This window comes from Enhydra lutris, unplaced genomic scaffold (genome assembly GCF_002288905.1).
Source record: "Enhydra lutris kenyoni isolate GAN:26980312 unplaced genomic scaffold, ASM228890v2 scaffoldscaffold6, whole genome shotgun sequence".
NCBI classification, from domain to species: domain Eukaryota; kingdom Metazoa; phylum Chordata; class Mammalia; order Carnivora; family Mustelidae; genus Enhydra; species Enhydra lutris.
Window position 1 is genome coordinate 28,774,079 of NW_019154090.1, and position 26,266 is coordinate 28,800,344.

The 26,266-nt window shown below is 43.8% G+C and overlaps 1 protein-coding gene across 1 annotated transcript in view; it reads left to right on the plus strand.

Annotated features, from left to right (window-relative positions):
• Positions 1-25,856, plus strand: part of LOC111141888 (transmembrane channel like 2) — a 62,385-nt gene extending 36,529 nt beyond the window's left edge. The window contains exons 10-19 of the mRNA XM_022494725.1: positions 137-325; positions 3,130-3,309; positions 4,827-4,976; positions 7,239-7,367; positions 9,862-9,929; positions 10,970-11,209; positions 18,528-18,653; positions 21,492-21,570; positions 22,439-22,556; positions 25,639-25,856. Of these exons, the coding sequence (XP_022350433.1) occupies positions 137-325; positions 3,130-3,309; positions 4,827-4,976; positions 7,239-7,367; positions 9,862-9,929; positions 10,970-11,209; positions 18,528-18,653; positions 21,492-21,570; positions 22,439-22,556; positions 25,639-25,856 (1,497 nt within the window). The remainder of the gene's footprint in view (positions 1-136; positions 326-3,129; positions 3,310-4,826; positions 4,977-7,238; positions 7,368-9,861; positions 9,930-10,969; positions 11,210-18,527; positions 18,654-21,491; positions 21,571-22,438; positions 22,557-25,638) is intronic.
• Positions 25,857-26,266: the final 410 nt, after the last annotated feature.

A 26,266-nucleotide genomic window follows, 5' to 3' on the forward strand; every position in this document is an offset into this window, starting at 1 on the left:
ATTCTCTATAGGGCAACAGTGCTCTGCAGCACCTCCTCTGTATTATTTCATTTATGATAATGTACTAAGTAGTCATTTCAGGAACCCAATTTGTTCCTAGCCTGTCCTTACTCACATCTTATTTCCACACATTAAGGAATCAATAGTGGATGAACAAGAGAGTAACAAAGAAGAAAATATCCATCTGACAAGATTTCTCCGAGTCCTGGCCAATTTTCTTATCATCTGCTGTTTGTGTGGAAGTGGGTACCTCATTTACTTTGTGGTGAAGCGATCCCAGGAATTCTCCAAAATGCAGAATGTCAGCTGGTATGAAAGAAATGAGGTAAAAAGTCCATCTCTGTAGAAGTGAATGCAGAGGGCAAACATGGAAAATTATACTGGTTCCTATGCAATTCAGCTGAATTATTGAAAATCTGGATTATAGGACATATTTTATTAATTTTTTTAAATATTTTATTTATTCATTTGACAGAGAGAGACACAGCAAGAGAGGGCACACAAGCAGGGGGAGTGGGAGAGGGAGAAGCAGGCCTCCTGCAGAGCAGGGAGCACAATGTGGGACTCAATCCCAGTATGCCAGGATCTTGACCTGAGCCAAAGGCAGACACCCAATGACTGAGCCACCCTATAGGACATATTTAAAAAGTGAAATCACATCCCTTCCAGTTAAGTAGCATGAACATTTGAAAAAAGAGTCACGTCTTATTAGTCTCTTATAGGTTATTAAAGCTGGATTATAATTAGCATGTCAGTCAACTGAATAATAAGTTGTCTTAGCACCAACTATTAAGAAGGTGATCCTTTCTTCACAGCTCTATAGTGCCATACATCATAAATCAAGTATCAAGTTAAATCAAGTATCTGTTAATGTATGAATGTGATTCTAGGCTCTCTATTCTATACCACTGGTTTATTTACCTGTTCCTGCCCTAAGAAATACACTGATAAACTATGCCTTTAAAGTATGTCTTGATATCTGGTAAAGTGAGTTCTCTCATCAAGATCCACAATAAAACTCATTAAAGTTTCATTGTGGTTATATTGAGTCCATAAATCTCTTTTGGGAACTTAACATCTTTAGTAGTTGGCAAAATGGCTACAAGTTTTTCCTCTTCTTATATTCCTATATTTCTTTGCAATATGATTTTCTAGCTCCTCTCATGAAGAGGTAGAATCTGTTTCCCCACCCTTGGAATCCAGCTAGGTTAGCCATGTGAATGGCTTTAACAATGAGACAATAGCAACCATGATATAAGTAGACTTGAAAAATGCTTGTGTATTGGAACTTACCCTCTTGGAAACCCTAAGACCTCCACCATGTGAACAGTTCCAGACTAGGCTGTTGAATGATGAGAGACATATAGCCCAGTTATCTCATCACTCTACATGATAGCCAGTCAACTAGCAGACATATGAATGAAGTCATCAACCATCTGACCATAGATATATGAAAGAATCCACATGAGACCAGCAAAAGAACCACCTACCTAAGCCCAGAGAAAAAATACTGATCTACAGAATCATGAGCTAGATAAATTAAGTAATAAAAAAGAATCTATCTCTTCCCATGAAGCAAAAAAGGATAGAAAAAGAAATGTGCAACTGGTAGGACAAATATAAAGCATAAAATCAGATAGAATTAATGTCATGATTACAATAAATATAAATGGATTAAAGCTATGATTTAAAAGCAATAATGGGGCACCTGTGTGATTCAAGTGGTTAAGTGTCTGCCTTTGGCTCAGGTCATGATCCCAGGATACTGGGATCAAGCCCCACATTGGGCTCCCTGCTCAGTGATCTCCTTCTCCCTCTCCCTCTCCCTCTGTGCTCTCTCTTTCACTCTCTCTCTCTCTCTAGTAAATAAATAAATTCTTTTCTTAAAATAAAGGCAATAATCAGAATGAATGTTTTTAAGCTACATGCTATTTACAATTAACTTATCTAAAACATCAGATCACTAAAGTATGAAAGGGATACAAAAGATGCCTGAGATGGATACTGCCCTTAAGCAGATTACAGTTTCCTTAGGAAGCAGACTTGACAAGAATAAACCAAAGCACGAACAGCAGTGGGCAGGAATAGTGATCAACTAAGATGTTTTGGTTTACAGATGTGTGCCAGGTGGAGAGTTCTATGTGAACTGGAGAGGCAGGGGGACTTTGTGGGAAAGGCAGGATTAGGCTATGCATTAAACACACATGTGAAGAAGGGCAGTGGTGGATGTGGTGCAGTGATGCACCACAGTGATGGCTGTCCAGGTGGGAAACACTGCATGAACAGGTGTGAAGGTGATAAGTAGCCAAGCCAACAGTCAGTGTGATAGAGTATAAGGGAGTCAGAACCAGCCCAGAAGAGTTGACCCACCTGCACTTTGGTCAGCAGTTCAAAGATTTACTCTCTACTAGATGAGCAGTTTTAGTTGGAAAAAAAATGTTCTACCATGGTCAGGTTCAGTTATACAAGTCAGGATTCTCCCAAAATTGGAGCCGAATTTAGTGCTTACCAGGCTCCAGGCTAGCAGACTTATGTCCACAATCTCGTCTGACTCTCACAATAAAAAACTGTCATTCTCACTTTACACGTGAAGAAACAAGAAACTCAGAAAAGTTATGTAACTTGTCCTAAGTTACAAACCCAGCAAGGGATAGAGCTGGAGCTCAAACCCAGAGAACAGACTCCAGATGCCATACTCTTTACCACGTCCCTCTGCTGTTAGTTCCCTTCTGTGATCTCAGCTTCCTGTCTTCCGTGCTCCTGAGATAAGAGCTACCACAGTGACTCTTGCCCAGCTCATGACTTTCACCAAACACAAAGAACTGTTCCATATGTTAACTCATTTATTTCTCAAAGAAAATTTGCCATTTTTATCAATACTAATAGCAAAATCATGATGGCATCCAGTCACAGAGCAATTATGATGTCTGGGACATAGGCTGACAGTTCCAGGCATGTTGGCAGCTTAGGCACAGTCACACAGTAAGTTGTGGAGTCCTGAGGGCATCTCTAGAGGCAGAAGAGGAGGCAACAGGGAGATGGAGATGCATGGCCCTAGGGAGTACAGAGATGGTGGCCAAACAAGTGATACAGATGACCCAAGTAATCCAGGCTTTCCTGATTTCCTAGGTAGAAATTGTGATGTCCCTGCTTGGTATGTTTTGTCCCCCTTTGTTTGAAACCATCGCTGCTCTGGAGAATTATCACCCACGCATTGGACTAAAGTGGCAGCTGGGACGCATCTTTGCACTCTTCTTGGGGAACCTCTACACGTTTCTCTTGGCCCTGATGGATGATGTTCATCTCAAGGTAAAGACCACAAACTCTTCTAATCCCTGGTGCCTATGAGATTTCCTTTTTCAACTATATTTTCCTAATGCATAATCCCTATTAATTAAAGAAATTTTGGAAAATTGAGAAAAGTAAAATGAAGAAAAAAGTATCCCCAGAATCCTATTACCCAAATACAACCATTGTTAATATTTTGTTGCAGGTCATTACTGTCTTTTTCTTGGGTAGTCTTTTTATATCATATACATGTCATTTGGTATCCTTAATAGTTTATCTGCAGCCTTTCCTATATTGCTTCATAGCTGCCATAAATATTTACCAGCCAAATAAGTGTCTATTGACATGTTATCTCATGGTTGACCCCACCTTCCATCACTGCTCACTAGACGGTCATGGAGCACCCACTTTATCAGGCCTTGAGGATACAGCAGACAGCAAGACACAGTCCTGTTCCAAGGATATTTACATCTAGGATCTAGGCTGGGAGACAGACTCATTCAATACAGCATATTGTGGCATGTGCTCCAGTGGGGGCAAGCCCAGGGAAGCATGACAATCCATAGGAGGGACTCCAGAATTCCCCACCCAACCTGGGGAGTCCTACCAGACATTGGAAAAAGCAGAGGGAACAGCTGGTGCAAACAAGGAACTGTAGGATGGCAAAGAATAGAGTGGAGGGAAGAAGGGGAAAATGAACCCAAGGAAAGGGTCAGATGATGATGGTCCTCTTCCCCACCTCTTCCTCCTCATTACTGAGCTGTATGAACTTTTACCTGAGTTTGACAGAAAACTATTGGAAGATTCTAGGCATGGAAGTAACTTGCCTACCCCTCCACCTTCATCTCTGGCTTTCATCCTACCCCAGTGAACTCTTCCACTCTCTTGAACCTCACATTTCCTCCATGGGACAGAATTTTCTCTTTCCTGTCTCTCCACCCTTCTCTCCATGTTTAACTCATTGACTAATCCTTCCTGAGGTTTTGTCTCAGATGTCATTGCTCCCAGTAAGTTCTCTGTGGCCCCATGGTCTGATGTGGATTTCCTTGGTCCCTGGGGAGTATTTCCCATAGCTCTTATCACTCTATTCTATAATTGTCTGTTCACCTCTGTCACCTCCAGGCTATGAACTTTCTGAGGGAAGCCTGTCTCTCTTTTTCACTCTTGTGTCACCTCTACCTTACATGCCTAGAATAGATCCTGAAAAACATTACTCTCAAAAGAAGAATGAATGACTGGATGATGGTTGGTTGGATGGAAGGTTGGATGGATGGATGGACGGACGAATGGATGGATGGACAGACAGATAGTAACTTAGAAAAAATCTCATGGAAAAGAACCAAGGACTTCAGCCAAATGCCCCCTCTACTGTATAGACTGAAAGGCTGGGGAGAGTATTTCTGTAGAGACCACTGAGGGGTAAGGCAGAGGCTAGGTGGTAGACTGGTGACATATTCTAGCTTTAGTTGTTGTTCCCTTGGAAACAATTGAACCATCCCTGGCTCCTTCCAACCCTACATTTCCATCTTCCATTCTAGCTTTCTAATGAAGAGACAATAAAGAACATCACTCACTGGACTCTGTTTAACTATTACAATGCCTCGGGTTGGAACGAGAGTGTCCCCCGGCCACCCTTGCACCCCGCAGATGTGCCCCGGGGTTCTTGCTGGGAGACAGCCGTGGGCATTGTAAGTAATTACGCTGTCCTACAAAAGTGATCCCTGTTCTCAGTTCTTTGTTATTTCTTTCTGGATGTTTCTATTTTTAAGCCACCAAAATTCAAGCCAGTATTTCCTAGGAAACTTTTATCTTTTCTCTTTCCCATTTTTTTTTTCAGCATCCCATATACTTTTCTACATGCTCCATTCATCGGTCTAATACCACTTGGATTCATTTAGAGTCTTACTGTAGATTTCACTGAAAGCCTGAGGTTCTCTATCTCAAAATAAGGAATAAATAGTCCTAAAAACTGGGGGCAGGATTTGTGTCCATATATGCATCTGTGCATTTTTGTAAAGAGAATTAATGGTTTTCATTAGTCCCAAATATTAACAACTACCATTTCACCTTATGCACTGTCACCACCATTCCAGTAGCTTGCATAGTATGGACTTCAAAGGCTAATGTTCTTTGCCTTCCTGGGCAGAAACTTGAAGTATTTTCAGGTAACACAGGAATCAGCTGTCCTCTCTTCCTCAACTCCATCTCCTGCCCAGGGCTTTCTTTCCTATGCCACCACACTGAGATGCAGAGTTTATTACTTCTTCATGGGTTCCCTGAAGAACCCAATCACACAAAGCATTAGACAGCAGTGTTTTTAACTGAGGGTGGTGAAGTACAATGAAGGAAGGGATGTATCACATAGTCCATCAAACATTGCCTATAAATCCACCAGCAGATATTTTCCTGTAGCAGAGTTTCCTTCCCGTGGGGTCCCGGGAGACTTTTTCCCCTAGTTCCTCCGTGGAGGCTCAGACTCAACATTTCTTATCTCTTCTAGTCCAGATTCCCCCCATACTCTTGAAATCCTCCTCCTTTGTACATTCATGTACAAAGCAATCCAGCTTCCCAAGCTCCTGCATTTCTTTTTTTTTTTTTTTAAGATTTCATTTATTTGACAGAGATCACAAGTAGGCAGAGAGGCAGGCAGAGAGAGAGAAAGGGGGAAGCAGGCTCCCTGCTGAGCAGAGAGCCCGATGCGGGGCTCGATCCCAGGACCCTGAGATCACGACCTGAGCCAAAGGCAGAGGCTTAACCCACTGAGCCACCCAGGCGCCCCAGCTCCTGCATTTCTAAAGCCATCACGGGGTATAACAGAGAAAGAGTCTTCAAGTCAATAAAACCCACCCTCCTTAGAAGGCAAAAGAGAGTCCATTACCTACGTGGTTCCTTTGGAATACTCTGCAATAGAATTTCTAATGTCCTGTCTCGTGCCCTTGGAAGATGTCTCTCTTGCCCTCCTCCCTGAATGCCCATCACTGTTCCCAGCACTGGTTAAAGCTTGTCTCTTTCTGAACATGTCAGTAATGATGGGTTTGATCTGTTACCTCCTGCTCACCTGTATCCTTCACCGCCTCCATCACAAGTCCCAGAGCATCACCTTGCACAGAAGTGGAGACCTGATACATGTTGATTTGTCTGTTACTTAGGAGCATTAACTTGAATTCTTTTTGAGGAATAATCCTGAAAACTCATCAGCTGTTCATCCAGCAAACATTCTTTAATCATCTTGAAGGATACAAAAATGAATAAAGCAGACCCTGTGCCCCCAAGGAACTCCAAGGCTATTAGACAGATGTCTTAAAGGTTGTGATGATGCCTGGTAGACCTTTTCCAATTTTTAAAATTAATAAATTATATACACTCTATAAAGCAGAGAAAAACTTTGCTTTTGGCTCTTCTACTATGTGCCTCATGAAAAAACCTGCATTATTATCTCTGTATAACAAGCCAAAAATCCAATTAGCAGGAGATGAAGAATGCTGGCTCTTGTCCCCAGGGACGATGGTCAGATTCAGTCTTAGCTGGGGGCAGCTACACTTCAGAGGAGGTGCAGGAAGCAAGGAGGGAGCCTTCAGATCCTCTCTCTGTGCAATAGTGCTGATAACTGCCATACACTGGGCATTGCCAATGTCCCAGGCAATTTGCATGCATAATCGCTAAGCTTCCCAATAACCCTGCAAGGTTGATATCACTATCAACTTTCAGAGGCTCAGAGACTATTCCAAAAGCAAAAGATGATTGGTAACTTGTAGAGCTGGGAACTAAAAGTAAGGATTTTCCAAAGCTTGGGGTCCTTTTTCTGTACCGCCTTTGTACCACCACGAACCAGCAGGTCACAGAAAAGATTCAAGTGGGTAGGGAAGACTTTTTATGGCTGCAGTCAGCTGGGAGAAATGGACAAGGTTTGACCCTGACCATGCCTTTTTTTCCTGTGCTGCCCCTTGCAGGAATTTATGAGGCTGACGGTGTCTGACATGCTGGTAACGTACATCACCATCCTGCTGGGGGACTTCCTGCGGGCTTGTTTTGTCCGGTTCATGAACTACTGTTGGTGCTGGGACCTGGAGGCTGGATTTGTAGGTCACCGTTTCATGAACATGCCACAGAGAGGGGTCTCAACCATCCTATCTGATATAGTCAGATGCATTCTTGGGCATTTATTTGGATAATTGATGCCAGTCTCTGCTCTGCAAAATAGTGAAGCATTTCATCTGTATTTCCTTTAGTGACCTATTTGCCTTCTGAGAGGAAACTCCACTTTTTCCCCATGTAATTAACAATATGACCTTCCTATCTGGCATTTGGCCTTGGGAGATCACATGCTTTGGTACTGATCAGACAGTAGTAGAGAAATGCCAAAGTGGCATCAACTCTCATTAGGGAAGTCAAAGACCACCATCCTTTGGAGTCCACACCGAGCAAGGTATAGGAATGGTAACAGAAGTGGATAAGACAAAATGGTAGTTTCTTTTTTTTTTAAGATTTTATTTATTTATTTGAGAGAGAGAGAGCAAGAGCGAGCACGAGGGATGAGTAGAGGGAGAAGCAGACTCCCTGCTGAACAGGGAGCCTGAAGCAGGGCTTGATCCCAGGACCCTGAGATCATGACCTGAGCCAGAAGCAGACACTTAACCAACTGAGCCACCCAAGCAGCCTAGAAATGGTAGTTCTTAATTTTTGAGACTGTAATGAAATCCTGGGGTGGGAGAGGGCAGGTAGACGTGAATGTTTTAGAAAGTCTTGGGACAAACCAAGAACATAGTAACCATTGGTGCTGTCTTCTGATAAGCTTTGATAAACCTCTTTGCACTCATTCCCTCCACCTGAGATACTCTTCTTCCTCCCCTACCTGGGAAACTGCTCCTTCTAAATGTGTGTCATCTCCTCTCTGTAGTGGCCTTCTGTGATAAGGCAGAATGTCTGGCTTCCTCAGTCCTGTGTGTCTCTTCCACAACACCTCACTCGCTGTCCCTATAAGTCACTGTTGTTGGGGGGTGGGAGGGGCACAACCCCTTAACTGATCTCCATATCTTGTTTACCCGTGTCATCATCATGACCTACAGTAAGGTACCTGGCCTAGGTAAGGGCTCCAATACAGGTTTCTATCATATTTTTTTTCTTTTAGTTGCCAGCCACAATTTTGCACAAGCCTACTCAACTTCTCTTCACAGTGAGGAAAACTTCATAATCTCATCCAAGAACAAGGTTGAAAGAACCTCATGCTCAAAGAAGATGCCATCTTTAATAGGACAAAAGGAAACTGCTAAGATATCATTGCCCTCAAATTAACTTATAAGTTTAACAAGATCCCCAAATAATACTAAATTTCATTCTAAAAATAAACATGTAGAAATAGCCAGGAAAAATTTTAAGACAGCAAAATGAAAGGGACTAGACCTACCATTATGTTAAAACATATTATGAAGCTATAATAATTAAAACTAGTACTAGGGAACAGCCAAAGTTATCAAAGGAACAGAATAGAAAATCCATAAATACAATCTATACGAAATAATCTATGTGGAAATTTAGTTTAGGATAAAGGCAGTCTTTCAACCCAGTGGGAAAGGATTTTATAACAAAGGGTGGAGACAACTGGTTGACCACTGGGGGAAGGGACTATATCTCTCACCCATTTCACCTACATACATAAATTGTAGGTAGATCAAAGTTTTCATCATCAAAAAATTAAATCATAAATGTCTAAAAGAAAGCATATATAAAGTTACAATCTTGGGGTGAGGACAATTTTTCTAACCAGGACACAAAACACAGAGATGAGAAGTTTTCAAAAATATTTTTAAACATTTCACTTTAAGGTCCCAAGACTAAGCCCTCATTTATTTGGAAAATGCACATTTCCTCTTCCTCCTTTGATCCATGCCTGACCCTCCTTTCTCTCCTAATTTCTTCCTCTTCCTCATCTCTGTCTCTCTTGACTTCCATTTCCAGAGGACAAATGGGGAAGTCGGTTTAAGCATGTTGCCTGAGGACCCCTCACTCCCCAGTGCTCACACAATCTGCAGTCTTTCAAATAGTTAACAAATCTCCAAAATTCTGAAAATCAGAGTCTGGCTGAGCTCTTTCTAGAGGAAAATGAGAAGGAGAAAATACAGTTGGAGGAGTGGTTTAATTATTGTGTTTGCGTGTTTGCTTTTAAAACTATCATTTGACCCCTCATTTAATTATTTGCATTTGGTTACCTATTAGATTTATTCCTTGATTATAATTTTAAGGTAAATTTCTGATTAGAGCATTGATAAAATGTTCTCGTTGGGGCCAGGGTCCTCCCAAGAATACATAGTTGGCCTGCAGGCCCTAAAAGGTTAAAAACTCTCACTTTTTTAATGGAAAAAGTAATTGGAAAAACTTTCAACTTTGAGAATTTCAAAACCTTCCTTGAAACGTGGAAAATGTGTTAAAGAAACAGAACCATGAATCCAAGGCTCCTCTCAGATCACCAGAGCAGGCTTTTTGGGATAGGGTGTCTCTGGCTTAGCCAGTTGGCTGGTCATGGAGGCTAGCTAATGCCTAACAACTTCCTTTCTCTCTGTCTGCCTCCCCCTGTAGCCGTCATATGCTGAGTTTGATATTAGTGGAAATGTACTTGGTTTGATCTTCAACCAAGGAATGATCTGGTGAGCTATGTGTTTTGTTTGGGGACCACCTCATCAGGGAAGTCAGAAAACTGGAATCCCATGCTTGGCCCCCCAGCTAGCTGGGGAAGAGGTTAGACAAATCCTCAGTCCTCTCTGAACTGCCTCTTTTCAGATGACAAATAGAGGACAGGACAAGATGAGAACCAGGACCATATCCAGCCTACTCATGGGCTACCACGGACAAAGAGGAAAGGAGAGGAATAGAGGAAGGCTGAAGGGGAATGAGAAGGAGGAAGGAAAAAAGGACAAAGTAGAGAAGGGAGGAAGGAAGAGGCAAAAGGGAGAGAGGAGGAGAAACAGAGGAGGAAAGAGAAGAGGGAGGAGGGAGAAAATAGGTAGGAGTGGATGAGGAAAGGAGCCAAGGGTCTTCCTCCTCTGAGGCGGTTAGAAGAAAAGGCTGAGTAATTTCAACCAAAGACTTTTTTTTTTAATCTTTTTTTTTTTTAATTTATTTTCAGCATAACAGTATTCATTGTTTTTGTACCACACCCAGTGCTCCATGCAGTCCGTGCCCTCGCTAATACCCTGGTTCCCCCAACCTCCCACCCCCCCACCTCTTCAAACCCTTCAGATTGTTTTTCAGAGTCCATAGTCTCTCATTGTTCACCTCCCCTTCCAATTTCCCCCAACTTGCTCAACCAAAGACTTTTAAGAGACTGAGGGCTCACTGAAAGCCAGTGTCCCATTCTCTTCATTTAAGAACTTCAGATAATTTTCTGAGCAGCACTATTGTTTTAGGGGAACCACAAAGAAAGAGACAGGAGGCCAAATAATTTGTTAGGTGCCTCGTGGTCAGAACCCAAGCCAGTGGTGCTTGGAGATCTCCCTCTCCTGAGGAATGGGTGGCTACAGCTTGGCAATAAATGTCCAGCTTAAATGGGAGACCACTGACTTCAGAACATGTGGGGAAGGCAGTGAAGCCTCATGCTCCTAACCCATCTATGCCATTTCCTCCTGTCATCCTTCCTTGGCCTCACCTGCTGGGGGGCCAACCGAGTATGCGGTTTCTGCCCTTTCAGGATGGGCTCCTTCTACGCTCCGGGACTGGTAGGCATCAACGTGCTGCGCCTGCTGACCTCCATGTACTTCCAGTGCTGGGCAGTGATGAGCAGCAATGTGCCCCACGAACGCGTGTTCAAAGCCTCCCGATCCAACAACTTCTACATGGGCCTCCTGCTGCTGGTGCTCTTCCTCAGCCTCCTGCCAGTGGCTTACACCATCATGTCCCTCCCGCCCTCCTTCGACTGCGGACCATTCAGGTGCATAGTCCCGGTTGCATGGGAGCAGCTCCTCCCCCAGAGCAGTCTGTTGAGGGAGCCAGGGCTCAGAAGTCCTCTTCTAGCATCTCATCAGCCTGCAAAAGGCCATGGAGCTCTGTGCAAATCATCAGAGCCGTTCAATGGCGTTTTCTGCAAGGATGGACATGTTCTATCTCTGCATGATCCAATATGGTAGTCCCCAGCCACGTGTGGCTCTTCAACATTGGAATGATGACGAAGAAACTGAATTTCTTTATTCCATTACAATTCACTGTAATTTAAATAACCTCCCATGCCTGATGGCTACCATATTGGACAGTGCAGCTCTGACCTTTTAACAAGTGGATAGTCTACTGCCCTGGATTACCTTACCATAGGATGAGTAATGGGGGGGATAGTCTGAAGATGAAATAACCATACATTTATAAGTGCCATTCACATCGGAAGCAGCAACTGAGATTTTTGACTGGGTCCCCATCCCCTGCAGAGCATTTGTCAGTGCTGTGGGTTTAGGGTATAAGCAGACCAGTTTAGGAGACTGGGCATTGTATAAAGAATGTATAAGTAATGAGATAAGGAGGTACACTGAGAAATAATATGCATCTGCTGCTCTCTTTCCAAGCATAAGACCCTCTGGAAATAAAGCCATCTCTCTACTCCATAAGAAGGAGTTCTGTGGTTCAAGCAGTTTGGAACATGCTGGCCATTTTATCTGCCACCTTCTCACTTAAAAATGCTTAGGGCAGGGGCGCCTGGGTGGCTCAGTGGGTTAAGCCGCTGCCTTCGGCTCAGGTCATGATCTCGGGGTCCTGGGATCGAGTCCCGCATCGGGCTCTCTGCTCAGCCAAGAGCCTGCTTCTCTCTCTCTCTCTCTCTGTCTGCCTCTCTGCCTACTTGTGATCTCTGTCAAATAAATAAATAAAATATTTTTTAAAAAAAATGCTTAGGGCACACTATTAATGGATCAGAAGAATCATGCAATAAGATAATTTGTGCAAGCCAGCATTTCTGTCCTTCTTGACCATAGACTCTTCATGGAACACTCATCCAGGGCCAGGAGTGAGGTGAGGTGGGTGAGGCACCGATTCTGAGCTTGCACGACACTACGAGTGAGTAGCTCCTTCCGTTGTGCATCCCAGGGCCTGACCCAGCTCACTCTGATCCTGGCTCTGGGCCTACCATAGTGGATCAACACATGGGGAAATGCTGCTCTGGTACTTTTCCATTTAGAAGGGACTTATGTAGCTAAAGCCCTGTAGTGTGTACCCCCCCACACACCCCCAGCGAGTGCTGTGATGCTCAGAGGCATTAGTGGCATGCTCGAGGCAGAGTGAGATCTGGCTGCACAGAGGTTCAGATGGAAGGAATGCGATTGGGGGTGACCAGATCTAGAGAAGAAGAATTTGCTGAGCTGTAGAAGGCCTGGGGTGCCAGGCTGAAGGGAGAGCCACATGATAAGAATGGTAGAACCCTCTCTTGACTTCTTCCTAAGCAAGGTTTGGAGGGCTGAGCTCTAGATACAAATGCCAGTGCTCCTTTGTTCAGGCTGCCTACCTGCCGCCAGAAAGGAGGCCCAAGGGCAGGCCTAAGCCATGCCTGGCCCTTGCCCTCTGCCCCACCCTTGCTTCGTCTGCTACCCTGAGAGGCCCTGACAGCCTACAGCCAGAGAGCAGGGAAAGGAATCTGAAAACGGAACTCAGAAGGAAACATGGCTGCCACCGCCTTCCTGTCACCCTTCTCATCAAAACTCACCAACAGTTAGTTCATTCCTCAGATATTTCTACAGCTGTTCTCTCTCTCACTTGCTTCAGGTGTTTTCTCAAAGGTCACCTTCTCAGTGAGACCTTCCCTGGAGAGCCTAACTAAAATGTCACACACACAGTCTTCTTATCATTGTTTCTGCTTATTGTATCTCCTGATCAACATCTAACAGTCCAGGTTTTTTGCTTATTTATTGTGTTCGTTGTCTATCGCCTTCACCAGGACATAAGCTCCAGGAGGGTGTGATTTTTGCTTCCTTTCTTACTGCCTTATACCCAGGGTCTAGAAGAGAATGCCTAGTTTATGGTCAGTGTTCAAACTAGACCTTTCACATCACAAAAATTCACTTTTACCTGGAGGGACTTGGGGTTTCAACCAGATCCAAACAGACAACATTAACAGATGTTAATAGAATTAGACATAGAATTAGAATTATAATTAATAGAATTTAATTAAGTTAATTAATTAAGTTAATAGAATAGACATAGAATTTTTGTAGAGTTTCATTGGAGCACAGCCACACCCATTTGCTTACATATAATCTGTTGCCACAGATTTCTCACTACAACAGCACAATGGAGTCATGTCAACAGAGACCATCTGGTTCACAAAGCCTAAAATCTTTATTATTAGCTGTTCCCAGAAGAAAAACTTCTCAACCCCCTAACACTAGAATCAGCTCAGTCAGTTGCCAACTGGGTCATCTCGTGAAGTTACTTAACTCCCTACACCACAAGTTAATTGCCTATAACATGGAAATAATTGTAGTGCTTCTGTCCTAGTGTTGTTATGAGGATTTAGTGTATTATTTGCAAAACACTTAAAGGAGGGTGCTAATTTCCATGGTAAGGTGTATATACAAGTTTGTGAAGCCTGAGCCCTGCCCAAGTTGGGGGTAGTTGGTACACCTAACAAGGCTATGAGGTGGGAAGCATCATCTACACCAGGGCTCAGCTACCTTTTTCTGGTAAGAGCCTGACAGTAAATATTTTCAGCTCGGGAATCAGGAGAAAAAAATCAAGAATATTATGTAAATACTTCTATAATTAGAGAAACAAATGGTCACAAAGTTTATATTATTGACAAAATTCAAGATATGATAATAATAGAGGATAAGTTTTGTAATATAGGTCTACCGATGAAAAGAATGGAGTTCTTGAGGGGAAGGCGATGATAATATCTCACATAACAGGGGCTCAAAGTTACTGTCCCTTGTCATCAACGTCAGATTTACTTCTTAGAGAGCAGTACAGTCCATCTTTTTACCAGGCATGACAACACATCTCCTACCCTAGAAGAAAAATTCCCATAAAGCTTTACTACTACTAAGCCATTGAACTGCTATGCAGTTGGGCAAACGAGAATCCTGTTCCATTTCTGACAAAATGTGCAGTTCGGAAAATGATTAACTTATGAGAGCAGATGAAATTCACTATTGACATTATTGACTGATTGCAGCAGCACATGATAGATTTAAATATTTTCTGCAAATTACCCAATGATGAGTAAGATAGTGAATAACCGTAGTCTGTCCACACCTAAAATTTCACAAGCTTTATAAATTTGTCCAGCTAAGCCTTCTTCTGCCCTATATATATTTTGACCATTGTCAACTGTAGCATGTCATAGCAGATCCCACATCAATTGTACCAAATTCCATTCCATTCAATTGTACTGAATTAACATATTCTCAACTTCTTTGAGAAAATTTCTTCCATATTTGTTCCACATGGTGTATTCATAGAAATCAGTTCTTCAGTCACTTCAAACTTGGCATTCGTTCCTCAGTTAAACAACTGAGCAGCATCAGTAACATCTACTGACTCATCAAGGGTCAAAGAAAACCACTTGACATTTACCTCTCTTGGAATACACTCTTGTTCTCAATGTTCTCAATGTCCTCAACTCTTCAAGCAGCTGCTTTTGCTGGAAATTCTCCAAGTCTTAAGCAAGTTTATTTCCTCTAGATACATTTCTTCTGCTCCTGCAATCAAATACAATTTAATCACTTCACCACTGGTCAGTGAGGAACGTGATTTTGGGAAGTGGAGGAAAGGGGAGTCCTTGCTATATAGAGAACAGAAAGCTTAGCTGAATGATGTCCTACAGGTATATGGAAATCTGAATCTGTAAATAATGAACTTGGATGTTTGGCTAAGGAGATTCCTAAGCGAAGTATTGAAGGTGCAACCTGGTTTCGTCCTGCTGCTTCTACTAAAATATGAGAGGAAAGAGACAAATTGAGAAAAGAACTGATAAGTCAAAAGGAACCAGAACCTGATGATTTGGGAAATTCTCAGCCTGTCCAGATTGCAAAAGACACTGCAAACAGATTTACTGTCAGGAAAGCATGCTCTAAAGAAAAAAAAAAAAAAAAAAAACAAGGGGCAGGCTGAGCAACTTTTGCAAGTGCCTCTGAGGGATCAAAAAACCTAAATATTCATTCATGCAGAGGATTTTTTTAAGGACTGGGATCCTCTCAACCATCTCAGCAGAAGGCAAGCATAGAGATAGAATTCTCCAGTAAAGATCTGTGTGGGACCCTCTTGTCTAATGGACTGAATTCCCATGACATACATGGAAGACCCACCAGATATTTAAGAATGTCATATGAGCAGTAACACTGCCATCTTTTACTGTTATCTTAGGGCTGACACACCACTATATTTTGGGAGTAAATAACTCATTTTCTAGTTTTATGGGTCCATAGAGAGAAGAATTTTGCCCCAAGATGGATCATACCCAAGGTCTCACCTATATGTAATTTAGATGGTGAGATTTGGGACTTTTGTGCTGATGATATTTAGATGAGATTTTGGACTGTGGGTTAATGCTTTAATGGGTTGCAACTTTGGGGGATACATGGATGGCAATGAGTGTATTTTGCAGGTGAGATGAACATGAATCTTCAAGGACTAGAGAGCATAAGGTGATGGGCTGAATAATGGCTCCTGAAGATATTTGCTTCTCATCCCTGGAACCTGTAGACCTTATTTTACACAGCAAAGTGACCTTTGCCAATGTGATTAAGTTAAGGATCTTGAGGTGGAGAGATTATCCTGGATTATCCAGATGAGCCCTAAATCACAAGTGTCCTTATAAGAGGGAGACACAGGGATATTTGACTACAGAAGAACAGAAAGTGAAATATGAAAGGAGAGGTGTTACCAGCTTTGAAGACAGAGGAAGGGGCCATGAGCCAAGGAATGCCAGAAATAAAGCATGAGGTGCTGGGGAAAAAGCGAGGAAACAGATTCTCCCCTAGCACCTCCCTCTGAAGGGAGTGCAGCCCTGCCAACACCTTGGTGTCAACCTAGTGAAACACATCAGACTTTTGGCATGCAGTACTATAAGAGAACAAATTTGTATTGTTTAAAGTCACCTGTGTGGCAATTTGTTATAACACCCACTGGAAACTAACACATCATCTAATACATCATGATTCAAGGACAAAATAACCCATACTTAATTGTGACTTAAAAGCATAACAGGTGAAATTCACTTTTCTTGGTTTTACATGACAGGTACGCATGAATAAGAATAAAAAATGAATTAATTAAATGTCATAATATGATACACATGGCACTTAAAAGCGCTAAGCATTGAGATGGCCATGAGTGGTCTCTGACACAACTATTTCTTGTCAGCCATTAGAGCACAAAAATGACCACAGACCATATATAAATAAACAGGCATGGCTGTGTTCCAATAATATTTTACTTAGTGACACTAAAGTTTGAATTTCCTACTTCAATTTTTATATATCACAAAATATTCTTCTTTTTTTCCCCCCCAACCACTGAAATACGTGAAAACCATCTTCGTTTTCAGGCCATAGGAAAACAAGTCATAAGCCAAATCTGGCCCATGGGCCATTATTTGCCAACCTTTGATCAATACTTTACAGAAGGGAAAGATGAAGCTTCTGGCTGCAACACTGGAGGGCACTTATCATTTGATGACCCCATACATAGTATTTTATATAAAGTTGTATCTACACCCTCTAAACAATTCTCTGAGGCAAATACAATTATTCTACTCATAATACCATATTATACTGTATCATTATTATGCTCTATTATACAGATGAGGCTATTATTATGCTATATTATACAGATATCATAATACCATATTATACTGTATCATTATGCTATATTATACATAATATTATCATTATTATGCTATATTATACAGCAGAGAAATTTTCAGTATCTTGGCCAAAGATATCAAACATCTACAGCACTGTCTGATAGAATTTTCTATGTGATGAAAAAAAATTCCATATCTACTCTTCGAAAATAGTAGCTACTAGTCCCATGACTACTGAGAATACTTGAAATGTAAGACTAAAAAACTGAATTTTTAATTTTACTTAATTTTAATTAACTTTTTTTTATCAAAAGAGTTGTTTAATCATGAAAAGGGAAACAGTCCAATAACTAACTAATAAACATAAACAACATAAAGGGTGCTGGATGTTGACTTCTTAGTGCTCATCATTTTCAGCCATCAGCTGCAGCTGTCCATATTTGCTGTTTTCCTCTGTAGAAAAGGGAAAAAAGACAGACCTAGAGCAAATCAGAATGAGAAACTGAGTGCTCTGGTATTGATCTGCCAGAGAAAATACAGGATGCCCAGCTGAGTTTAAATTTTAGATAGATAATGAATAATTTGCTCTATGAGACATTCTTATACTTCTGAAATTCAAATTTAGCTGGACATCTTGTATTTTTTAAATTAACTTTTAAATTGATTTTTATTTTATTCTTTCTTTTTTAATAGCTACACTGAACAACACAGCTCTAATGGGGAGACCGAGGGAACTGAGAGAAACAGGCAGAAAGAGAATAAGTAAATTATCCCGTGTGTCCCACAGCTAATAGATGAAGGAGCAAGGATTTGAACCAGGAATTTCAAGCCCTAAAGTCCATTTCTTGGCCCTGAAATGATTAACCATAGCCAGCAAGGGACCGTAGTCTCTGGGCAGGCATTTGTGGAAGTCAGTCTGCATAATAGTTCTTGGGTATTTGAAGAAAACCAAAATTACCACTGTGACCTGTCCAGGAGCCTGTCCTAAATGATCCAATCTCCTGAAACTATCATCTGAAGACAATTTGTAAGTATTTCTGAGCGGCCCCATGAAGTTGTCTCCCACATAAGCCTCTGGAGAGCTCTTTCCTTCCGTGGGGGCCCAAAGGGAGCTCCATGTTGATCTTACAACCAGCTGGCAGGCAATTTTCTCCCAGGAGAGTAGAGTAGAAAACCCATTTTCATCTTGCTGAGGAAGATGTCATACCCAGGAGACCCATGCAGGTTGAGAAGTTCTGAGGCTCCAAGGACATGACGCTGGCCGGGGGGCTGACCAGCTATAAGACAGAGCCAAATGGCAGCCCCTCATGGGGCATGTTTTACATGCAGCCCCTTTGGAGCAGAGCTCTGGTTCTTCTGGGAAAGCAGTGGTGAGTGGCAGCTTGGGACCCACGGGGACACGGGTGCAGCTGTGTTCACCACACAAGCTTCATATACTGAGCTGTCATGTGTTCTCTCTTCTTCACAGTGGGAAAAACAGAATGTATGATGTCATCCAAGAGACAATTGAAAATGATTTTCCAACCTTCCTGGGCAAGATCTTTGCTTTCCTCGCCAACCCTGGCCTGATCATCCCCGCCATCCTGCTGATGTTGTAAGTTAGGGGCTCTGCCTCCTGGCAACCTTCCCTTTACACTTGAGACTTCCCAGGCATGTCCTTCTCCCCCAACGCCCAGCCCTCTTCCTTAATCTGCATTTCCCAGAAGCAGATCCTGAGACAAAGATGCAAAGGCAGATAGTTCACTGGGGAGCGAGGAAAGGAAGTGAGATGGGGAGGGGGACAGCAAGGTCATTACCACTGGGATGACTTTAATCCTGCTGGGGAACACTGGGAAACAGTGGGTCTCAGAGTTATCCAGCTCATGAGTCAGGGATGGGGCATCCGTAGACCGGCACCCATCGCTCACTGGTGGGTTGGACTGGGAAACCTAAAAAGGGAGCAGGGTGGGTTAGTTCCCTGGCAATCTGGGTCAGCTGCATTCCTGGGTCAAAGGGTTTCTGCAGGGGATGGAAGGGAAGCTCCAGGCACAGAGGTAAAGGAACTGCTAGTCATAAGTCTTTCAGGGAGCACACTGAAAGATGGGGCCCAAGGAATATGGATGGCCACTGACAGTATCTGTAACACTCTCCTAAACACCCCTTAGAAATATCAAAGACGTCTGGGCTCTGGGTCTCTGAGAAAGCAGAGGGTCTGATTCAGCCTGTCCTTGGGTGCACTGGAACCTTTGGTTCATTCCCCACTCTCCCTCCCACCAAAGACCGAGAAACCCGTGAGAATGGTGAGTAGGTTGGATGATCTCTGGACCCCCAACCCCAGCCCCAGGCCTAGGGCAGAGGAGGCAAATAACACACGTTCAAGGAAGGAGCAAGGGAAGAAAGAAAAGAAGAAGGTGGGAAGTGAGACTCCTGAATTTGAATTATGGTCATCGAAAATGTACTGGTGAAAATATTAGGGTGTTTTTTCTTTACAAAAAACCATTTTTGGCATGCTTTTTTAAAATTTGTGAAATATTCCTAACATACAGAAAAGTACAGACAACATGAATGGGATCACAAGAGTAAACAGATGTTACTAGTTTGCATTATTTGCACCAATCTGTCCTTTACAAGAAATAAAATATTACAGATACACTTCAAGCCCTCTCCCACCCAATCCAGCTCTCTTCTTCCCTCCCCAAAAGTAACCACTGTAGGAATTCACTGTGATCATTTCCACACGTAGTCGGGTGTTTTCATCAGGCACAGGTGTACTATCCTTTTCTGGGCTTTAAATTTTTTCAGGAATGGTTCACTTTCTCACTCAACATTATGTTTGGGGAATGTATCCATGTGGATCCAGGAGCTCTACTCCTCTATGACCGGCTCTACTCTGCTCTGCAATGTGATTAAACTACAGTTTTTCTGTCCCTCTGCAGAGAGGTGGTTAGGTTTCCAACTTCTTTGCTATTGCAAATGTGGTCCTTGTGCAGATGTGTGAGGGCTTCTCTTGGACAGACCTCTGGAAGTAGAAGTGCAGATTCATAGGTATGTGTTTCCCCAATCCTTCTAGAGAGTGCTGAATTGTTCCCCCAAATAGGTGTATTTTCTTACATCTTTGACTGGAACATCTTCTGCTCCTAGTCGAGGCCTAAGAAAGGACTGGCATAATAGTGACCACCTGTACTACACCTTGAATGCCTGAGGAAATTCTGGAACCCAGACCTGACCCCTTACAGGCAGCAAAGGGAAATGCTGAATTTGGGAATGGAGGGACACAGCCACCCATGAGCATTTCCTCCTCTCTGACCTCCAGTTCCTCCCTAATAGATGGGTGGTTAGTTAGGAGAGAAGGTGAGGTCTGGCCTTCAGGGTAGGAGCCTTACAAAACAGGTCCTGCTGCCTCCCACTGTCCTCCCTGACTCTCCCTGAGTCTCTGCTGCCGTGGCCTCATGGGATAGCCTCTGACCCACACTCTGCCCTAAACACAACGGGATTCCTCCTCTCTGGCTGGAAAGAGCTCGTGGACTCAATGAATTGGCTCTGGGTGGCCCCACCCTGAGAGGAAGACTTAGAAGACCCAAGCTGGAGCAGCTAAGACTTGAAATCTATGGAGAAAAATGATAAAGAAGGATGAACCTCAAAAGCTCCCAAGTAACAGGATGGCAAGGCACCCAATCCACCTGGTACCTTGGCTTTTGTGGCCCCTCCCCTCTCAGGTGGTTCACCTAGGTCATAGCCCTTGACCTTAGGTCCTGTGAAAGGGAAGCTTCAAAGGACACCTGGTGAGAGCTGGACTCTGAAAACCAGCCCAGGACCAGGCATTCCCATGAGTGCTCCCTAAGCAGGGACCTCCAGGCCTTCTGCACTTGTGCTTCTAGGCTAACTTGGAGCAGGCACCTAGCATCCAGACCTTCCTCTCTTAGCCCTTGATGACTGGGGAAGGAGCTTTGGTTTTAAATGTTTGGCTCCAACAAGTACTGATAGATGGGGTAAATTTTGACAAAGTACTTAACCTCTCTGAGTTCTAGGAGACTGATTTGGAAAGATGGGAGACATCCTTTCAACTTCATGGGGTTTCCGTGAAAACCACAGATGTGGTGGAGTGGGACATGTATGACACATAGCCTGACCCAGGGCAGCTCCCCAGGAAGTATAAGCAGCTTCTTCTGCTTTCAAGAACCCCTGCCCCTCCCCCACCTCTTCAGATTTCCAAGAAGAATGATTCCCTTAGCCAACATTTACTGAGCACTCTGAGAGCTTAAAATGTGTATGTCATTTCCGCTTTTAATAAAATAGAAAATAGGGTGTCCAGAACCTTCTCGGGAGCTTAATCTCTCCACCGTGCCCAGAGGCAAACTACTGCAGGAAGCCTGCCTTGATTCCTCCAGAAGGGGTCCAGCTCTTGTCATTTTCCAAGACTGCCTATCACAGGAGGTTCACTTTTCTCTTGCAGCCTGGCCATCTACTACCTGAACTCCGTTTCCAAAAGCCTTTCCCGAGCTAATGCCCAGCTGAGAAAGAAAATTCAAGCGGTGAGTCTGTCGGGAGTTTTCATTTGAAAAGATGTCATGGTTTTGGTTTTTGCTAATTTACTCTGTGAGCCCAGTTGTATTAGCTAAATGGCTTCCTTCCAAACCAGATCCCAAAGTATCTGTGTTACAGGAAGCCTTGTAAGATTGAACAACATACATTTCTATTTTGAGGTTATTCAGGGGGCACACAATAATGATGGCTTAAATTTGGAGAGGTTGTTAAAGAACAGGAGAAATTCAATGGACTCAAGCAATGTTCATACATAGTAAAACCAGTACCCCCAGTAATATGTATAGATTAAAACTAATACCATAAATACTAGAGAAAATATTGTCAGAATGACATAGTGCTTGTGCACACAGCCTAAGAGGTCTCTTAAGCCCCCGGCTGCACACAGATAGCCTCTCTCCCCACCAGCTGAGTTCTAACTGCTCTCTTGTCTCTCCCAGCACCCAACCTCCCCCCCCACCTCCCCAAAAGCGGTGAAAGGCAGACCCCACCCCGCTCTAAGCCCTGTCCTCCTTGTTCCTTGCTCCCTCTTCTGGAATTAATCTCATCTGCCTCGCAGCCAGCTCCCCCTCTGCATCTCCCTCTGTTAACCTCACTGTCCTCCTGCCCAGAAACAAAGAACCTTGAAATGCAGGATTGGCAGGGTTTCTGTCCTCCCCTGGCCAGATGTCCCTTCAAATGCTGTGTAAAGCTGAATCTTGGGCTCCTCTGTCCAACCAGCGGCAAGGACCAAGACCTGGCAATTTAAGGTAGTTACCAAAAACTGAAGATGGATTCCTTGTCCCCTAGACCTCGCCATCGTGGGCTCTGTTCCTCAAACACCCATTTCCCTGAGAACCGTTCATTCTTTTCCTGCAGCTCCGTGAAGTTGAGAAGAGCCACAAATCTGTCAAAGGCAGAACCACAGTCCAAGATTCAGAGGACACAGCTAAAGACACCTCCAAAAATGCCACCCAGCTCCAACTCACCAAAGAAGGTAAATTCTACTTCGTGACGATTCCTTCTTCATGGGGCCACATGGGAGGGTGTATAGAACATCAGCTGAGAAATCAGATGGAACTGGGATGAAGTCAGAATTCTGACAATTAACTGTGCGAAGCTGAGCCCATTAAGCTAAGAATGGGTCATAGGTCCTACCTCATGGGGTGGGAAGAATGAGATGGGATTCTGCAAGAGGCGAGCTTCACAGAGGCCTGGCACACAGAGAGAGAACCCATGACTATGAGCTGGGAGGGGCGTCTTGACATGGGGAAGCATCTCCACTCCTCCTCTGGGGCTGTCTCCCTCACCTCTACCCACCAAGTCTCTCGCTGCATTTTCTATGGTGACTCTTGACTTTCGCCACAAGTGAGCCTTCTTTTCTGAAACGATTTCGTCTTCTTCACTTTCTCTCTTGAGTCTGACAGTCCCCTTCTGATATCCTCTTTCTATCTGGCTCTTTAACCCAATGGAGGGGCACTGCTGGTGTCCTACCCAGATGCCGCTAAGATACCCTGAGGGTTGGCTGACAGGGGGTCACAGTCACCTGGGGATGGAGGAGGTATTTGTTCTCTGTGTTGTCTTGAATGTTTTCTTTAGAAGGAAAAACAGATTTGAATCCAGCAGTTGCTACTCCTACCGGAACCAATTTGTATTCTCTTAAAAACGAGAAACACTGGAATATCTAGAATGGAAGGATAAGAAATGACCACATGTGTTCCAAAGAAAGTGTCATAGGACTTCAGCACGGATTGGTCACAGACCATCTCCACCTTGAGAGAGGAAATGTCAAGCCAAAAGAGACCATCTCCTAGGTGACCCCATGTCCAAAAGCTTGTCCCTATTGTAAAATTAAACCACATCAGCGTGCTGTTATTTTGGCCTCTGATACCAAAAGTGAATAAGATGCACAAGAAATGGCTGACAGTTCAGGAGTTCGAATTTTTAATACAGAAATTGTATTATTTATTTGATGACTTTATGACATATAAGCAAGATCACAAAAAACAGAAACAAAGAATTTAAACTGCACAGTGTTATCTCCCTACAAGGCGAACGTCCTCTGTTGGCATATTTTTCTTTTTCTTTTTCTTTTTTTTTAAGATTTTATTTATTTATTTGACAGATAGAAAGATCACAAGTAGGCAGAGAGGCAGGCAGAGAGAGAGAGGGGGAAGCAGGCTCCCTGTTGAGCAGAGAGCCCGATACAGGTCTTGGTCCCAGGACACTGAGATCATGACCTGAGCCGAAGGCAGAGGTTTAACCCACTGAGCCACCCAGGTGCCCCATTGGCGTATTTTTCATTTTTGAGGTCCAACCATGATGGAAGTGGCTGTGGAAGCAGGTCAGGAAACTTTTGCATCCCTGGCAAACCCTGTGTTGGTATTGGAATACTTGTCAATATCAGTATTGACACTGAAATAGTAATGAATTACTACTGAATGGTTGGTAGCAAGTAAACAAGTGGATATTGCAGAAAGAAGACAAGAAGTCTGTGTCACAATAGAACCTGTCCCTAGTGATTCTCCCAAAATAAATAGAAGGCATTTCAAAGCTACAGACCTCCTTGTTGGTCAGATCGGCTGGCAGTCCTTCAATGCTCTCCAAGACTGGTTCAGGGTTGAAATATGGAAGAGTGACTGGCTAGCGGCTTATCATGACACTGAAGAAAATATCTGAAATCACCTAATTGTCCCACACGGGGCAGGAAATGGAGTACATGCAATGTTATATTGTAGTATCACCAACAAAAATGAGAAAATGGGGGGCACCTTGGTGGCTCAGTAGGTTAAAGCCTCTGCCTTTGGCTCAGGTCATGATCCCAGGGTCCTAGGATCGAGCCCCGCATCGGGCTCTCTGCTCAGCAGACAGCCTGCCTCCCCCCGTCTCTCTGCCTGCCTCTCTGCCTACTTGTGATCTCTGTCAAATAAATAAATAAAATCTTTTTTAAAAAATGAGAAAATGGAATGGACCTATTTGGACACTGATGGACTTAAGTATGGAAGGAAAACAATAGGTGTACAAAATGTTTTCTATGAGAAACCAAGGAACTTACACTGGTTTGACAGTGGTCGGCTCACGTCCCCACAGTCCCAATGACGCACTTCTTCCCTGCCTTGCTCTACTAGACTGCTGCTTTAAAGTTTGCCCCTCTCCAAATGTGAGTTTTTAGTACGGATCCAAAGTTCTTTTCATTTTGTACTGCTTACCTCGGTACTGCAGTGTTTGATTTTTTAAAATTAGTGTGATCTGAACACATCAGTGGGAGTAGGCTATGGGGGAAAGCCTGGGAAGATGGCCGCCAGTGGCCTCCATGGCTGCCCTCACTTAGCTTCTCTTCTCGAAGTAGTCGCTAGAATGATGCAAGTTACTATAATAGGCCCAAGCAAGTAATGACTCAAACACAATGAAAGTTGACGTCTCACTCAACGTGAAGTCTAAATTGTGTGTTTCCACTTGACGGCGACTTTCTTCTCAAGGGATGCTGCTGCAAGGATGCTGGCTCCTTCCACCTGGTGACTCCACCTACCCCAGACAGGCACAAGGGGGAGGGGCAGGGAGGAAGTGGGGCACGTCAAAGCCTGGACTTCAGGTACAGGCCACATTCACCCACCAGGGAAACCTAGTCCGTTTCTGTGTCACAGGAACTGAGGTTGGTAAAGAGCAAGCCAGTATCACCCTGAGGCCAGAGGTAAGGGAAGGGCAGAAGACAAGTAAACGGGAGCACTGGAAGTTGGATATGATTCCATGCAGGTCACACAGCCCCTGCCAGCATCATATGTTACAGTTGTCCCAGCTTTGTATTCCAGAAAACCAAGGCTCAGAGAGTCCAGTGTAAGGCCGGTGTTCAAAACCTAGCTCTCCAGCCAGCGGACCATATTCTTCCAACAAATCTGTTTATGCCAAGGCCGGGCCAAGATGCCCCCAGACACCCAGGGCCATCTGACCATTCTCACTTCGCCAAATGGGACTGATATACACACACACAGCAGGGCAGCTCCAGAGGGCTCCCGTTTGATACCAGGAAACTGAAGCAGATTCCCCCACATCCTCATTCTTAATCTTGGTTCCTTTTCCAGGTACCACATCTCACCCTGCCAGCCAAAACCAGACCACAGACAAGAAGGTCCAGGATCCTGGGACCTCCAGTTCTGCCAGCGGGACCACACTGCCTGCCTCCCGGCACCTCTCTGGAGCTCGGCTTACTGGTGTCAGACCAGATTCTGGCCCTGCTCAGCCTCAGACTCATCCTTGGAGGTCAGCCTCTGGAAAGAGTGCTCAGAGACCTTCCCACTGACAGCTGGGACTCACAGAAGCACCATTCTGGGGCTGATCCTTCGGCCCCACCAGCTCACACACCCAAAACAATATTCTCTGTTCCTCTCTCTCTCTCTCTCTACACACACACACACACTCTCTCTCACCTGTCATTGTGGGAATTTCAATTATTTACTCTCAGGCACTTGTTGGCTACCGCAATGGAAGGACAATGGTTTCGTCCACTCTTCAGGGAAGCTGAGTCTCTCCTCACTCCCCATAAACTGCACTTTCCAGTATCTTGGTTCAGGCAGTTCTGGGCCTTACACTCACTGTGGTTCCCTCCACTCCAGATTTTGGGAGGAGGGGGCAGGGCCTCAATCACCACCATAGACTTTTTTCATGGCCGCCATGTTGGGACACCGGTTTCTGCTAACCTTACTAACTGGG